This window comes from Gallinula chloropus, assembly GCF_964237585.1.
Source record: "Gallinula chloropus genome assembly, chromosome: 4".
In the NCBI taxonomy this organism is placed as follows: Eukaryota; Metazoa; Chordata; class Aves; order Gruiformes; family Rallidae; genus Gallinula; species Gallinula chloropus.
The window spans coordinates 91661819-91677814 of record NC_140088.1 but is presented as its reverse complement, the minus strand read 5'-3'; the positions used below and the strand labels follow the sequence as shown (position 1 = coordinate 91677814).

Genomic DNA, 15996 nt, shown 5'->3' with positions numbered 1-15996 from the left:
CACCCAGCCACATCCATATGGGCAACAGCGACTCCCGGGACACCTTTGGGTGCTGCTGAGCTGGGAATAAATCCGAGCTCACACACTGGCTCTCCAGGTCGGCAGCAAAGCCTGCTGGGGACCTGTGATACCGGCAGCAGCAGCAGCCCTGGGAGATGCTGCTCGCTGAGCTCCTGCTGGATCGCCTTGGGGATGGCATCAAACTGGCTGGGAGAGGAGGAAAAGAAACCAAGGGAGAGAACTGGGAGCTGGAAACCTCAGTGAGCACAAGGCAGAGCTCTCTGATACGTCAAGGCTGTCGGATCACATAAGCCCTGCCGTGGCTCTGATTTACTGGAGAGCTGAGCTGGCTGCCTGCACAATTAGCTGGCTGCTGCTGTGTGGTCATTAAATGCTTTGGGTCTGATTGCTCAAAGCCCAAAGGTTTCTGTCGCTAAGAGAAGCAGGGGTGCCACGGAGACCCATGTCCCCCATCACCCAGAGGACCCATCCCTGGGGGACAGGCTGTCCCAGACGTGCTTTTGAGATGCTCACTGGGTGTTGCACCACACGTATTCCCTGGGAAGTTACTCCAGGGGAAGGACAAACCCCTTGTCAGCTCTTGGGGCTACGGGGGGGGGGGGGGGTGTGGGGGGTGTGTGTCCTGGCAGCTGGACATGCCCCTCTGCATAGCTGGGCTCAGGCCCCCTCACCACACGTTTTTCCCCAGCTGGATATCTTGGATGTCACACCAGCAGCTCCATTGCTGCTAATTGCTGGTTTTAGACCCACAGAGCAGCCTCATCCCAGCCTTCCCTGCGAGGGGCAGCAAGGGGGCTCAGCAGAGGAGGTCCTGAGCATCCCCTGGTATTGGAGGCCAAAGCTTGTTTGGGCTGGGAGAGGGGATAGTTAATTACCTAGCTCCCAGAGCAGGGAGCTGGGTGTGCTTCAAGCTTTGTTTTCCCTGTCGCAGCGTAAAGTGGCCCTAAAAAAGCAACTTGCCCTCCTGGGAGCTCCTCATAAGGGGCACCTGATGTATTTCATGGCCAAAGGTGCCTCTTGCAGGTACCCTGAAGCATCTCGGCTGCTGCCTGGGGAGTGGGGAGGGGAGCAAAGAGCTGGGGGGGAAGTGAGCTCAGGGGAAGGAAGAGCAGGCACTGATTTACATCCAGAGTAAGAGGTAATAACAGGATGAAAACTTCCTCGTGAGGGATGCTATTATTTCATTACGTGGCCAGGCAAAGCCCAGCCTGGCTTTATCCCTGCCCAGTGACGTCCTCCCTGTCACCCAGTCCCAAAGAATGAGCTCGCAGCACAGTTAACTCATGCTGCTTGCTTTCTCAAGGGTGATAAATATATGTGTATATAGAAAAATATATACAAAGTATCCGGGGAGGGAAGGTCACAGGAAAGCATCTGAAAGATTCGGGGCTTTGGGGGTGTCTGGGGGCAGCCAGCAAGCGGCACCCCAGGGAAATCTCTGCCGGCTCTTCTGCCAAGCCCCGCCGGTGCCGGGGCTGCGGGGGGGGCGGCCGTGGGAACAGCGCTGGGTTTGGCCCGGGTGCTGGGAAAAACCCGCCCCCAGCCGCGGAGGGGCCGAGGGCCGAGTCCCGGCTGCTCTCGGGTGACTCGGCGGGCAGCAGCCTGCGAAGGGAGCGAGGGGCTTCCCCAGCACCCCCGCGGGAAAACATGGAGATCCAGCCCCATCCCTCCCCAAACGCTCTTCCCGGGAGAGCACAGATCCAGAGCCCCTTGGCAACTCCTTTGAGAGGAGAAGGATTGAGCCGCCCCCCCCCGCTCTAGGGTGCTTCTCGAGGGGCAAAGTGTCCCCGAGCGGATGCGGCCCGGGGCGATGCTGGGATGTCCCTGCGGACGCAGCCCCCCCCCCCCCCCCCCCCCCCGAGGGCGGCCGCGGGGGGACCAAAGCCGCGTCCCTCCCGCTGCCGCACGCCGGGAGCGACCTGGACGAGCGGCCGCAGCTTCGCCCGGCGCGTTTCTCCTTGTACAGGCGCCCCCGCCGCGCGGTTACGCAAGTGTGGGGGTGCTGGGGGGTCCCGGCCGTGTGCCGGAGCCAGCATCGCGCCGCCGTGCCCAGCCCGGACCGAGGGACACCCCGCGCCCGCTGCCTCGCCAGCCGGGACTGCGACTCTGAGGGTCGGAGGGGGGGCGAGATGGCAAAGGGGGTGTTTGTAGGGGATGGGGATGTTGGTATTGCCGGGGCGGGGGGGGGGCAGGAGGGGGGAGATGCCTTTAGCCGCTCGGGCAAAGCGCCGGCTGTGCGGCAGCCTCTGCTCAAGGCCGGCCCGAGCGATCACAGCTCCTTGGTGCTGGGTGAGGGGGGTGCAAGGCTGGGGGGGATGAGCTCCGGTCTGGGCAGGGGGGCTGCCCGTAAGATGTTGGGGGCGTGAGGCTGGGGACCCTTCTTCGCGCCAGGGGTGAAGGGAAAGGGGGGGTGGGGAGAAATGCCTCTCGCCCGGATCCACTGGTGTCGGTGCGGCCGTGGGGACGAGGGGGGTGTGATGGGGGAAGTGGGGGGGCTGCCCTGCGGGTCCCTTCTCCGGGCATCCCACCTCTGCCAGGATGGGGGGGAGGGGGGGCGCCTTGCCCCCACTGCACTGCTCCCAACCCGACGCCGGGGATCCCGGGTACCACCCCCCAAAAAGCACACGGACACAGACACACACACCTCCCCCGTACCCCCTTTCCCCGGCGCGGCGGCGAGCGCTTACCTGCCGGGAGGAGGAGGAGGAGGAGGGGAAGGAGGAGGAGGCGGCAGCAGCAGCCCATGGTGCCGGCGGCGCTGGCAGCCGCGGCGGGAGGGACGGACCGACCGCCCGGCCCCGCCGCCCGGCCCGGCCCCCGCCCCCGCCCCCAGCTCCCCCCTGCCCCTCCTCCGGCTCCCTCCAGCACCGGGGCCGCAGCGGCACCTGCCGGCACCGGGGGCGGCGGCGGGGCTCGGGACGGCGCCGCGGGCATCGCAGCGTCTCAGGGACGGGCCGTGCCGGGGAGGGGGCCCTGCCCCGGGGTGAGGAGGGGGGCGCTGGGCGCCTGGTACTGCGCGCTGAGCCGGTGCCGGGCATGGGATGCTCTCGCCCCAGTCGGTGGGGTCGTTTGGGGTGCCCCGTGTCGCTGCCCCCCGCCCCTTTCCTCCCTCGGGGCTCAGGCCGGCTCCTGCCGGGCTGTAACTCCTGTTCCCTTGCCGGGACACCCCTCTTCCTTCCTTCAGACGCACGTGGGGCTGAGCCCCCCACCTGCCGCGGCTGGATGGGGTCGCCCCAGCCACGCTCGCTGCTGAGCATCGCTTGCCACATCCAGGAGGTCCCTGGCCCCGCCGGGGGACACACCCCGGGTATGTGCATCACGGGCAGCCGGGACCCTGCCTTTTCAGGGGGTGAAGAGCTCCCAAAATGCAGCACCCCGTGCCCGAAGGACCCGGCCAGGAGACGCGGGCAGCTCAGCAAGAGGTACAGGTGCCATTTGGCCCTTCCCTCCTGGAAAGCGCTTTGCTGCAGGTGAAGGGTTGTGAGGCCGGGCTCATCTTCTCCAGGCTCCTGCTCTTCTCCTGGAAAGGATGTCGCTGAACCCAGGCCGTGGCCGAGCTCTTTAACCAGCAGCCATCGCCCCTGTCCCGTTGTGCCGCGTTCCCTCGGGACAGACCCTGGCCCCAGGCCTAAGACAGCAGGGCACAAACCCAAGACAGCTCCTGGAGCAGGCAGCGTGCCGGCTGCCTTGCCATGCCCTGAGTGGCATCAGCATCGCCACTCCCCTGGAAACCTTTCCTCTGCTTCTGAGGGGGAAAAGCGGTGCTGCTGTCGCTGCAGGACCCTGGGCCCACGGGAAGAGCTGCGTGGCAATTCCCCTGCCCACCGTCTGCTTTTATTTTACTTTTTAAAAATTTTATTTTGTTTTATTATTTTATTTTACTAAGGGGCTGGCTGTTTCCTCGGTCAGGAGAAGGTTTCTGGGGACAGGGCAGGGCTGGGTGCAGCCGCCACTCCCCACCATGGCATTGGGTGCAAAAGCGGCACCGGAGCCCGGCGCTGGTGTGCACAAGGGCTGGGCGGTGGGAGACACACACACACACACACCCCCCCCCCACTCCAGAGCCTCTGCCAGGAACCCGTCCTCGGGCTCCAGATGCCATCTCCTGGTCACCTCTGGCTGGTGTCACCAGCATGGCCACTGCTTAGTCTCATGAGCATGGCCACCTCTGCCTGGTGTCATGACGCGGATGCCTCTGCTTGGTCTCAGCATCGTGGCCACCTCTGCCTGGGCCCATGGCACGGTCACCTCAGCAGGGTCACCTCTGCCTGGGCTCACTGGGAGGGCCATACCTCTGCCTGGCCACGTCCGGGGGTGACATCTGCCTGGCTACAGAGGTCCCTAGGCCTCCCTCAGGTGTGTTGGGTTCACATGGCAAGGTTTTGGTAGCAGGGGTGGCCCCTCTTTCCCCCGTGCCTGGTGGAACTGATGCAGCTGTCTCCAAGGCAGAGCCGAGGCTGAGCCCGGCGGTGGCGGCACCTCGGGGGTGACAGAGTTGGGGAAGGGGAAGGGGAAGAACCCAGCTGCCAAGAGCAGCCAGAGGGGAGCGAGGTGTGGGAGGGACAGTTCTGCAGGCACCACAGGAGATGCTCCAGGTGCCAGAGCAGGGATTCCCCCACAGCCCCCAGAGAAGCCCGTGGTGGAGCGGGTGCCCCCCCGCAGCCCAGGGAAGGGGACGGGGAGCAGAGACCCCTCCTGCAGCCCGTGGGGAGAGAGGCCCCTGCCTGAGCAGGTTTGCTGGCAGGGTGGCTACTGTTGCCCCTGGTGACATCTGCCTTGGGGCTCCAGCTCTTTTACAATCTCCCTAAAACCTGCTTTTCCTCCCAGTTTTATCCAGCTACAGAGGATGCTGAAGAGAGACCGGGGGTGGGGGGGGGGGGCAGGTTGGAGGGCACAAAGACTTCTGCTGCCCACCCCCTGCCTCTGCCCACCCCACCGGGGTGAAGCCGCCTTCTCCCTGGCCACATCCAGGTGCCAGCTGCTGGTTTCCCTGGTCTTGCCCAAGCCCTCACTGTCCCCACCAGAGCTTCGCAACGTTCCTCTGGTGGTGTAGCGTGTCCTGCCTGCTTTGGGTTGGGGGGAACCGGGTCTGGGCTCTCCCGCTCCACCGTCCAGGAGCCGGGGTAGCTGTGAGCTGAGGGGCTGGTGACACGGGTGTGCTGGAGCTTGGGGCTGGGTTTTTTTGGCTGGCTGAGGGCCACGGGACCTCACTCACCCACTGGCTGGTGGCCAAATGGCACGGCTGGGTGGCCGCCAGCACTTGCATTAATAGCTGCCAGCTTGCCGTTTGAGGTCACCCGTTCTTTCCAGTCTTTCATTTCCTGCCCCCCCCTCTCTTCACCCCCCCACCCCCTTATTTCATGCCCACGCAAGCAGCAGCCCTGCCACCCCTCCCTGCCTGCACTCCTCTGTCCCGGGCAGAACCCTTGTGCTTTTCTTGGGGCCAGGACAGCATCACCTCATGGCACCACATCCCTGCAGAACAGCCCCGGATACCAGGAGGGGACGTGCCAGCATCCTGGGGGGCACCTTCATCCCCGTGGGGCTCTCCTCCTCCTCGGGAAGTTGCTCGAGGGATGAGAAACAACCTCCAGCCACCAAAAAAAACCCCATCCCACGCCGAGGCCGGCATGCAGAAGGCTGGTGCCAAGGCACAGCCCCTCCAAAATAATTCCTAGCTGCCGTCATCCCCTGCCAAGGGCTCCGGGAGGGTGTTTTATTAGCAGCTCGCTATGAATAAATCTCCTGGCCGGCAGGGACAAGCAGCGGTGGGGAGGTGAGGCTGGGCTCCGGCCGCACGCCCTCCGTCCCTCCGGGGAGGGGAACGCCCGGAGCCCCCACGGGAGTCCGGGATGGTGGGGTGGGGTAGGGTAGGGGGTCGCTCTCGCTCCCCGAATCCCCAGGGATGCCGGGGTGAGGTATCCGCTCGACGCCTCCTGAGCTCGCTGCGCTGGGCAGGGCGGGCGGGCGGGGCCGATGCGGGGCGGGGGGACACACAGGGGCGGGGGGACCCCCGGGCCGCCGAGGGATGGCTCCGGCGGGGTAGGAGCCCCGCAGCTGGATGAGGAGGAGGCGGAGGCGGAGGAGGTGGAGGAGGAGGAGGAGGAGGAGGAGGAGGAGGAGGGCGGCGGTGCCGGCAGCGGCCGCCCCCGTCCCGCCCCGCCGCAGCCGTCGGGCACCGGGCAGGCGGCGGCGGCGCACATGGAGGCGGCGGCGGCCCCGGCCCCGGGCAGCGGCCCCGGTACCCTGCTGCTCTGCCTGGCCCTCGCCTCCGGTAAGCACGGGGCAACTCGAGGCGGCGGGGCTCGGCGCGGGGCTGGGGATCCCCCGCTGCGCCACACGGGCCGGTCCCGGGCTGTCCCTGCCGGGCTGGATGCTCCCCCCGCACGGCCCGGCGACACCGCCGCGTCCCGGCCCCGGCCTCAGTCCGTCCCAGCCCGGGCTGGTCCCGATCCCGTCCCTGTCCCGTCCCGCTGCTTCCCGGTCCCACGCTGGTGGTCCTGCACCTGCCTCCCGTCCCGTCCCGTCCCGTCCCGCCCCGTGCCGGTGCTTCCCCCGCGGCTGTCCCGGGGCTCCCCCGTCCCACCCCACTGCTCCCCCGCTCCGATCACACCCTGCTGACTCCCTGTCTCCCGTCCCTGGTGTTTCCCCAGCCCCGTCCCAGTGACCCCCCGTGTCCTCTGCACAATCCCATCCCGCTCCTCCCCCCAAGCCCAGTCAGGCGTCCCGGTGCTCTCCCCTCGCTTCCCTGCGCCCATCCCAGTGCCCTCCCATGTGCACCCCAGGTTCCTGGGGTACTCCCCACCACCCAACCCCGGTGCTCCCCCGTGCCACCCTGGCATGGATGGTTTGGCCATCCTGGATCCCTGAATCCTGTGGGATCAGCACAGGGTGGGGTGTCCTGGCTTGACCCGGGAGTGGAGCTGGGATGTTCTACCACCTCTTGAAGGGGCACAGCTCATGGTTGCCCAAATACCTGCCATCCCTGACAGCACTGGGGATGTGGGATGCGGGGGGCTGGGGGCTGGGAGGGGGGTGGTGCTGGGGGGGAGCCGGTACCTATTCAAGAAGTGTGTGAGTGCCCCTGTGTTAGTTCCTAAGCCTGTGGTAAAGGGGCAAAGCAGGGAGCTGCCTGCGCAGGGTTGGCAGGAGATAACCTCAGGTAGGGCTGGGGCTTGGTGATACACACATGCCAGCCCCCCTCTGCCCCCCAGCAGAGAGTGCCAGCCCCGGGGTTTCGGGGGAGCCTTCCCCTCTGCCGGGAGCAGTTTGGGTTTGGCCCTTTGGCAGGGCTCTGCTAAACCTGCCAAACCTGCGCTGGCAGGAGGAAATCAAGGGTGGCTGATGCGTTTTGGGGCTGGGGTGCCCCTCAGAGCAAGGTGATATCCCGGAGGGGGGGGGGGGGGGTGCTTCTCTTGCAATTCAGGCTGTCTCAGGAGAACATGGGGGGTGTTATGGCAAAATAATCCGGTGTTTGGGATGCTTTCCTGGGTTATCTCTGGCTGCTCAGGAAAGGGTGCAACCTTAGATAGCAGAGCCAGGCTCTCTGTGCATCAAAGAGATGAGGCTGTTTGCACTCACAGCTCCTGGGTGCTGAGATCTGGGTGTCAGGGGCACCCCCACAGCCCCCCCCCGAGCTGGCAGTGCCGCTGGGACGGTCCTTGCCAAGAGGCTGCGGGCCCAGAGGATGCCAAAGCTCCGCATCTGGTTGCAATAAGGGTGGGGACCTCATCTTGGTGGGGACCTTTCCGTGCTGAGCTGCGAACTCGGTCGCTGGGGGTGAAGTCACCCTCCCTCCCTGCACCACCACGTGCCTGTGCCGCCTGCAGCTGGGCCCCGGGGGAGCAGCCGCCCCATGGCTCATCCCTTGGCTCCCGCCGGGATAGTTTCCACCCTGCTGCCTGGGCCAGGAGCGGGCGCTGGGATCCGCTCCCTCCCCGCCAGGCTCTTTCGGCCGGGGAGGGGATGCTCGCTGAGGGAAGCCCCAGCAGAGGCTCAGCCCTCACTGTCCCGCAGCTCTGTTACCCAGAGCACGTCGGCAGGATGGATGGTGGCTATATATAGCCAGGAGGAAAGCGTGTGCTGGGAACATCTCTGCCGTGGGATGGGGGGAAGCTGGAGGCTGGTCAAACAGCCCCCCTCATGCCCCCCACAACTGCTGCCAAGGTGCATAAGGGACAGATGAGGTAACGGGTACTGGGGAAAAGGCTGCCCAGGCTCGGCTGCCTGAATTCCCTCCCCTTGACGAGGCCTCACGCAGCCAGGCAGCACCCAACTGGATGGAAACACACCCACCCACCCCCACACCCCCCTTGGTGTGCCACCCCCGCGGGAGCCACCCAGCACCCTGCCCCATCAGGCAGGACCTGTCCCCGCGCCCCTGGGTGCCACTGCAGAGGGGTGAATCCCTCGGGAGGGCCGGGCTGGGCGCAGGGCCCTGCTGAGTCAGTGCTGGTATGCCAGCGATCCGGTTACTGCTGCCGTGACGTGCCAGGGCTGAGCCAGCCCTCCGCTTCAGCCCATGGCTACGGCCAGCACGGTCGCCCCTCTTGCAGCTCACTTCGTGCCGGGCACCTATGGCCCCGTGCAGTGGGGGTTTAACACCCAGGGCTGGGCTTTGGTGGGTGCTGGATCCCAGCGCTGCCCCATCACCTCGCGCCCACGGCCGCTGTGTTCTTCCCACGGCTGCTGGAACCCAGACTCTTCCAAAAGGGCAGTGAGGCGAGTCAGACCTCCCTGGGGATCCTTCCCTGGGAAAAGGGGCTGCTGGCTGCCTGCAGGCAGGTCTGTGCCCCCCAAAACCTGTCCCACTGGCTCCCAGAGCACTGTGCTGGGGCATTGGGTGGGTGAAGGAGGAAGACAGGGACCGGCTGTCCTTTCTCCTTGCCCCCGGGGAAAAGGTGATGCTGTCAAGGAAGTGGGGGGTAAGGGGCATGGGTGCAGCTGCAGGACTCTGCTGGGCCCTTCCCTGCAGAAGGGGCTGGGAGAGCAGCTGTGGTGGGGGGGTGATGCTGGGGTTCTGGCTGGGCCTCCCCACTGAGCCGCCTCCGTTGTGTTTCAGGCTTGGTGGTGTTCAGCTGTGCGGGTGCCGACGCCAACGTCACCGCCGGCCATGGCACGGAGGGGCTGGCCTGTAGCACGGCCCAGAGCTGCGCGGGTAAGGCGGTAAGGGCGGCGTGGGGATGCTCGGGGGAGCCGGTGGCTCTGGCCAGCAGCTGGGCGGTGCGGAGGAGAGGACAGCGGGGTGTTTTGTCTAGCTGAGCTGCACAGCATCCACCGAGCTGGGAGGCAGCCAGGGCCAGCACATCACAGCCAAGGACACGCATGCCGATGCTCTTTGCAGCTGGCCGGGCTCGGACCTGCCGTGGGGACGGACCAGCTCTGGGATGCTGCGATGTCTGGGCAGAACCGTAACCCCCGGGGTGGGGGGTGGGATTTCTTTGTCCTTGTCACCCCCAGGGAACAGGACGCAGCTGAGGCGGCACGGTCACTTCTCCAGGTGCCCAGAGGAGTACAAGCACTACTGCGTCAAAGGGAGATGCCGCTTCCTCGTGGCCGAGCAGACACCCGCTTGCGTGTAAGGGGGTGTGGTGGCAAGGGGGGTTGTGGGGGGGAGCCGTGCCCATCCTCCCCAGGGAAGCGTGAGGAGAGGGGCAGGGGGGGCGTGGCGGTTTTTCGGACCACTCTGCCTCTCCCTGTGCCGCGGGGCAGGTGTGAGCGGGGCTACACAGGGGCTCGCTGCGAGAGAGTGGACATCTTCTACCTGCGAGGCGACCGGGGCCAGATCGTGGTCATCTCCTTGATTGCCTGCATCATTACCCTCATCATCCTCATCATCTGCGCCTGCCTCTGCAGCCAGTATGTGGTGGGGGGATTCGGGGTGAGGGGTGGGAATGGGCATCCCTGTACTGTGAGTGAATCCTGCACACCTCTGCCAGCTGGGGCACCTTGAATTTGGGCTGCCTGGTTCAGGAGGGTGCTGGGAGGGGCGCGAGGCATCATTTAGGGCCCAGAAACCACGTGCAATCCCATCCAGAACTTCTGCAAGGTGAAGGGAGGGGTAGGGAGGGGGGACGGGGAGCAGCATCACTGGGACATCTTGTTCTGTTCCGTTGCCATGGGTTTAATGACTTTCCCTCCCCTCAAGCCACTGTCGGAAGCAGCGCAGGAAGAGAAAGGCAGAAGAGATGGAGACCTTGAACAAGAATCTGCCTTCCAAAAGCGAGGACGTGCTGGAGACAGGCATCGCGTGAGGGTGTGTGGGCTGGGCTGGGCGCCAGGCACGGGGTGACAGGAGACCCCCTTTGTCCGGGGGTGCCCGCTGAGGCCAAACCCCCTCCGCTGTCCCGGCAGGAGCTCCAGGTACCTGCAGGCGGGTCCCGGACGGCGGCACCGGCTGGCAAAAGGCTCAAACCTTACAACAGCTTGAATAAAGGGGTGACGGAAAGACGGCCGCGTGTCCCCACGGTCCTTACGGCCCCCTCTCGCCACCAGCCGCCACCGGCGGGGGTCCCTCGCTCCCCAAGTCCCCACCCGCCGCCCATCCCGCACCAGCGTCCTTTCCCCGCCATGCCGCGTGCCCCGGCACCGGGCTCTTGGGGCACGGAAAGCTCTCACAGGGACCGCCCCGGGACCGCCCGGCTGCGCTACCGCTCCGGGGACACCCGGGCGCGGAGCTGCGCCCCCCGGGAGCGGGGATGCGGGTCCGCGGGGGCTCTGCGGGGCTCGGGGACCGTTCCCGGGGCGGAGCGGACACCGGTGTTTTCGGGCACGGGCCGGGGGTGCCGCCGTGTCCCGTCTCACCGGGATAGTGCCGGGGCGGGCGCAGCCGACGGGTGGGAACCGGGACCGACGCCGGCTGCCCCCGGGGCTCTGGGCCGGACGAGAGAAACGGGGAAACCGGGAGAAAACGGGGCAGAACTGCAGCCGATCCCTCTCCTCTCCCTACGTCGGCGGGATGCGGTGCGGGAGCGGGGGCGGTGGTGGTGCGGGCTCCTGCCGGGGCCGGACCCCCAGGGTCTCGGCCCGGGGCTCTCGCCGGGGTACGGGAGAGACCCTGGGCGGGCACCGGCTTGCTGCGGCCCGGCGGGTTTCCCAGCGGTAGGAGCTGCCGCTCCCTTCTAACCCCCGGTGCGGAGCGGGACGCCCCCGCGGGGGCCGGGCCGGGCTCCGGCACCCACCCGTGGGGTCCCCTCTCCGGGTCAGCGGCTGCAGCTCGGAGATGGGCACCCGGCAGGGCCCGGGGGTGCTCCCGGAGCCCCTTCGTCCCGCTGCCGCCGGGCTCCTTCCTCCCGGCGCGGGCACCGCCGGCTCCTCCTCCCCAGCCCTTGTCGGGAGCGGCCAGCGGCAGGACAGAGCCCTCCGGACCGGTGAGTGCGGGGCCTGCTCTGGGGGAACCGGTTTGCGCTGGGGGTCGGCCCCGCCCGGCATCGCCCGCGGGCACACGCCCGGGAGCGGAGCGGAGCGGAGCGGGCGGCGGGGCGCTCCCGGGCGGGGCTGCCGGCAGCTGCGGTCGTGCGGCGCCTCCCGGGCACGGGCGGGCGGAGGGAGGAGCCCCGGGAAGGTGCCGGAGCCAGCGCTGCCGCCCGCCCGGAGGCACCGCGCGGCCCCGGGTCGGTGCTTCGGGTCCCCGCCGGGCTTTGGGGCTGTGCCGGCTGCCGGGTCGGGCCGCGGGGTGCTTCCAGCCCGGCGGCCGGACAGCTCCAGCGGGCCGGGCCGGGCCAGCCCCGGGCGCCTCCCGCGCAGCTCCGGCTCCCGTGTGGTGCTGCACCGGGTTGGTCCTGCCCTGGCTCCAGCCCCGGCTCCCGTGTGGCTCCTGCCGAGGTCCAGCTGGGAGTCCCGGCTGGTTCCAGCACATCCCCGGGGCCACCGTCACACCGTTCACGAGCGGTGGCGTTATAGCCGGGCGGGGGGAGGGAGGGGAGATGTGTGCGCGCCCCGAATAACGAGCTGGGCGGGGAACACGGGGGGGAAAGGGCCTTTCCCCGGGCGGTTAATTCGGCCGGCTGCACGCCAGGCCCCCGGCACGATGGGGACCAACGCGACCGGAACCCGGGCTCCGTTCTCGGCACCGGGAGATGCCCGGGTCGGGCTGTGCCCCCGGGACGTTGGGCTCCGTGCCCCGAACCCACCCCCTGTGATGTCAGGACGCGGCCCGGAGGTGTCGGGCGGCGCCGGGACACGGGACGGGGGTACCCGCCGGGTGCAGCCGGGACCGGCCGCCCAAGGCCCCAGGCCTGTCCCTGTGCTGCCTGCGGCTCTACCGGTGCCGCCGTCGCCGAGCGGGTCCCGCGGCTGGGCGCGGGCACCGAGCAAGGGCCGTGACGAGCCGCGCGGGCGGCCCGGGCGCTGCCTGACCGGCTCCGAACCCGCCGGCCCCGCCCCGCGGGGCAGCCCGGGGCGCCGCGGTCCCGCCAGGCTGGGCTCTGCCCGCCCCGGTAACGGCTGGGGGGCGCCGGGGATGCCCTGCCAGGCTCCAGAGCAGTGCCGGGGCCGGTTCCTAAGCCCCAGAATGGGCCAAACGAGCCCTGAGCCCACCGGGACCGGGACCGGGACACCGCGACCCAGCAGCTCGGACGCTGCAGCGGAAGCGGAAGATGCGCCTCCGCGCATGCGCCCCCGTGTCGCCGCGCCCTCAGTGGGGCGGGGCTCCTTCGGCCGCAGGGTCCTGCCGCCCGCCCGCTCTGCGCGCACCGGGGGGCTGCGGGCAAACCCCGCCTGCCTTTGCCTGGCGCCGCGGCGGGGGGAGCGGGGGCCGGGGGCAGCCCCACGGCAGAGCGCGAGGCCGGGGCGCCGGGCCCCACGCCCTTCGCCCGCTCCGCGCAGGCGCCGCGGCCGGTAGCGCCGTCATGGCGGAGAAGATGCAGAAGAGGTGAGTGCCGGACCCCCGCGGCCCCGCGCCCCCCGCGTCCCCCCGCGCCCCCCGCGCCCCCCGCCCCCCCGTCCCCCGCGCCCCGCCCCACGCGCCGGGGTGCGCGGGCACCTCCTTCCCCCCGCCCCCGACAGACCCCCACCCGTTCCCGCAGCGTGAAGATCGCCCCGGGGGCCGTGGTGTGCGTGGAGAGCGAGATCCGCGGGGACGTGACCATCGGTAAGGCCCCCGCCACCCCCGGCCCCGCCCCGCGGCTGCCGGTGCCGGCCCCGGGCTGACGCCGGGCTGTCCCTCGGCAGGGCCCAGGACCGTCATCCACCCCAAGGCCCGCATCATCGCCGAGGCGGGACCCATCGTCATCGGGGAGGGGAACCTGATCGAGGAGCAGGCCCTCATCATCAACGGGTCAGTGAGAAGCGGGACGGGGGCACTCGGGGCTCTCCCGGGGGGTGTTCCCCAGCCCAGCATCTCTGAGCGGGATGGGATGGGGTGGGACGGGGTGGGGGACGCCGCTGCTGTCCCTCCCGACGCAGCCGTGCTGCCCTTCGCCCTCCCCCGGAGCGGGGACCCAGCCTGCCGTGGTGTTCCCGGGGGGGTTGGCAGAGGGTTGTTGTGTTCCCGTCTCTCTATCACCACCGACCCCGTATCGGCCTCGTGAGCTTGTGCTCACAGCTCGTGTGGGAGAGGGGCCTTAGCTTACAAACAACCCCCACCACGTAGAACTGAACCCCCCCTCCCTGCCCCCTGGCAAAGAACCACCCCAAAACCCACACTTGTGTGCCTGTGACACGAAGGGAGTTCTCCTCCTCTCCTCCTCCCTCCCTGAATGCTTCTCCAGCTGGCTGAGGAGCAGGATCCTCATCCCAGGAAGGATCCCATGTGAGAGTGAGCTGTCTGGCGGCCCTGACAGCCTGTCTGGATCGGGTTGGACGTACAGCTGCCCGTCACTGAGCTGCTGAGCTGGGGTGGGGGGCACAGTGACCTCCAAACCTGAACCCCGTCCTCCCATCCTGCAGGTATCCAGAGAACATCACACCAGAGGCCGAGGAGGTGGAGCCCAAGCCGATGGTCATCGGCACCAACAACGTGTTCGAAGTCGGGTGTTGTATCCTGGGGGTGTGGTGTGACGGGCGCCAGGCACGGGGGAGCGTGCGGGGACCCCGCGGGGGTGGGCAGCCCCGCTGCCTGGGATGTGTTGTGGGGTTTGAAGGTGCCATTGGGATTTCAACTCTCTGAAGGGAGAGCAAACCAGGTCTTGGTTTTCCTTACCGCGGGCGCGCAGACTCGCAGGCGATGAAGGTGGGGGACAACAACGTCATCGAGTCCAAAGGTGGGTGAGGTTTTGCTCCGGGGAGGGTGATGTGGTGATGGGGCTGAGGCCGAACCGCAGCTCCTCCTGGAGCTGTGACGTGCCCCCAGAACCAGCGTGTGTCTGCACCGTGGGGCGGGGGGGCTGCGGTGCTGCCGGGGGCTGGCCCCGGGGGCTGGCCCCGCCGCGGGAGGGCTGTGACTCTGGCGGGGGTCCCTCCCTCTCCCCGGCAGCGTTCGTGGGCAGGAACGTGATCCTGACGAGCGGCTGCATCATCGGCGCCTGCTGTAACATCAGCACCTGCGAGGTGATCCCCGAGAACACCGTCATCTACGGGGCCGACTGCCTGCGCCGTGTCCAGACCGAGCGGCCGCAGGTGGGTGCGGTGGGTGGGTGACACCCATCACCCCCCCCCCGCCGTGCCCTCACCTGCCCCCTGCCTCTGTTCCCAGCCCCAGACGCTGCAGCTGGACTTCCTGATGAAGATCCTGCCCAACTACCATCACCTGAAGAAGACCCTGAAGGCCACGTCCACCCCCGTCAAGAGCTGAGCCTGGGCTTAGCCAAGCCAGCAGCTCCTGCTCACTTGCCTTGTCCTGTGTGGCCCCTGGGCGCCCCAGGCCGGGCTGCCTGGGACCCGTCCTCCTTGGCGCTGTGACTGGGTTGTACGTGCTGCCTCGTGGGAATAAAGGGTGACAGCCACTCTTCTGTCCCGGGGTGCTGGGCTCCTACACAAGCACTCACGCCCCCTCACACCCCCCCACAGCCCCCCAGGTCGGCCCCCACCACCAGGGAGAGCCTGTCTCCTTGGAGGGAAGGGGTGTCCTGGCCTCGGACCCCAAATCCATGCTGGGGGGTGGGGGAAACGCTCCAGGGCCTCTCTCTGTGACCCCCCACCCCAGGCTGCCTCCTGCTCTGTTCCCCTCCCAGAGGGTCCGGAGCAGAGCTGAATCTCCTCTGTTCATCAGCCATTCTTCTGGGGGGCTTTGGGACGTGTCTGTGCTTCCCAGCCAGCGTCCCCCACCCCCAAGGATCCTTAGGGATGTTCCCAACTTCCCCAACTACCCTTGTACAACACAACCTGTTATTTTTTTCCCCCCTTGTCATGGGAGGAAACCAACTCCTGTAGGAAATTCCTGTGGGAAAGAGAGGGGAGAGCATCACCAGCTCCTGCAGAAACCCCGGGTACCAGCTGTGCTGCAGGATGTAGGTGTCAGCTGGGGACAGGCCAAGGCACCAAGCGATGCTGTGCCTGCCACAGCTGATGGGAATTTTCCCCCACCCCATTCACCTGTGGGGATACCAAAACCCCACCGTTGGTTTTGGCTTTACCATTCCAATCCAGAGTCCAGCACTCCCCCAAAGCTGAGCCCAAACAAAGGCTGGGACTATCATCCCAGCTGCTGCTGCCTCCCCAGCACGCCCCAGCCGAAGCTTTCCATGGAGATGCCCACGGAAAGGGGGGAAACAATAGATGAAACACGTCTCTTCTCTCTCCAACTTCTCCCCCTGCTGAAAGATAAGGCATCTTCTTTTTTCCTGAATTTACCCCAGACTCAGGTAACCTGATCAGCCCCCCCCCCCAATGCTCTTTATTTCCTCTTGGGACCACCTGGACTCCTGGCTGGACGCTTCCTGCTGCTCCAAATCCAGCTGGCACAGCTTGTTTCTATCTCCCTCCCAGCACGAGAGGTTCTGCTCTGAAAATCACCCCTGTGGGGAGGCTGGAAACCCTCTGCCTGGCATCATCAGCGGGGCTGAGTCCATCTGGGCAGCGGGCAGGATGTGTGGGCAG

At 67.5% G+C, this 15996-nt stretch overlaps 2 protein-coding genes across 2 annotated transcripts; both read left to right on the top strand.

Moving 5' to 3' along the window:
• Positions 1-6207: 6207 nt before the first annotated feature.
• BTC (betacellulin) lies at positions 6208-10421 on the top strand. The gene is made up of 6 exons (XM_084264134.1): positions 6208-6295; positions 9083-9178; positions 9481-9598; positions 9733-9879; positions 10169-10276; positions 10375-10421. Exons 1-5 carry the CDS (start codon positions 6223-6225, stop codon positions 10272-10274), a joined length of 540 nt encoding a protein of 179 aa, XP_084120260.1. The 5' UTR covers positions 6208-6222; the 3' UTR covers positions 10275-10276; positions 10375-10421.
• A 2181-nt stretch (positions 10422-12602) lies between these two features.
• DCTN6 (dynactin subunit 6) lies at positions 12603-14903 on the top strand. The gene is made up of 7 exons (XM_084264131.1): positions 12603-12892; positions 13047-13111; positions 13192-13297; positions 13909-13997; positions 14175-14222; positions 14435-14577; positions 14654-14903. Exons 1-7 carry the CDS (start codon positions 12618-12620, stop codon positions 14750-14752), a joined length of 825 nt encoding a protein of 274 aa, XP_084120257.1. The 5' UTR covers positions 12603-12617; the 3' UTR covers positions 14753-14903.
• Positions 14904-15996: the final 1093 nt, after the last annotated feature.

Bases quoted from the DNA above. Each gene is read 5' to 3' on its own strand.
- BTC (XM_084264134.1), top strand. From the start codon at position 6,223: ATGGAGGCGGCGGCGGCCCCGGCCCCGGGCAGCGGCCCCGGTACCCTG. The intron at 9,179-9,480 runs GTAAGGCGGTAA...TGTCACCCCCAG, and splicing joins CACGGCCCAGAGCTGCGCGG to GGAACAGGACGCAGCTGAGG. The intron at 9,599-9,732 runs GTAAGGGGGTGT...GCCGCGGGGCAG, and splicing joins GAGCAGACACCCGCTTGCGT to GTGTGAGCGGGGCTACACAG.
- DCTN6 (XM_084264131.1), top strand. From the start codon at position 12,618: ATGCGCCTCCGCGCATGCGCCCCCGTGTCGCCGCGCCCTCAGTGGGGC. The intron at 14,223-14,434 runs GTGGGTGAGGTT...TCTCCCCGGCAG, and splicing joins CAACGTCATCGAGTCCAAAG to CGTTCGTGGGCAGGAACGTG. The intron at 14,578-14,653 runs GTGGGTGCGGTG...CTCTGTTCCCAG, and splicing joins TCCAGACCGAGCGGCCGCAG to CCCCAGACGCTGCAGCTGGA.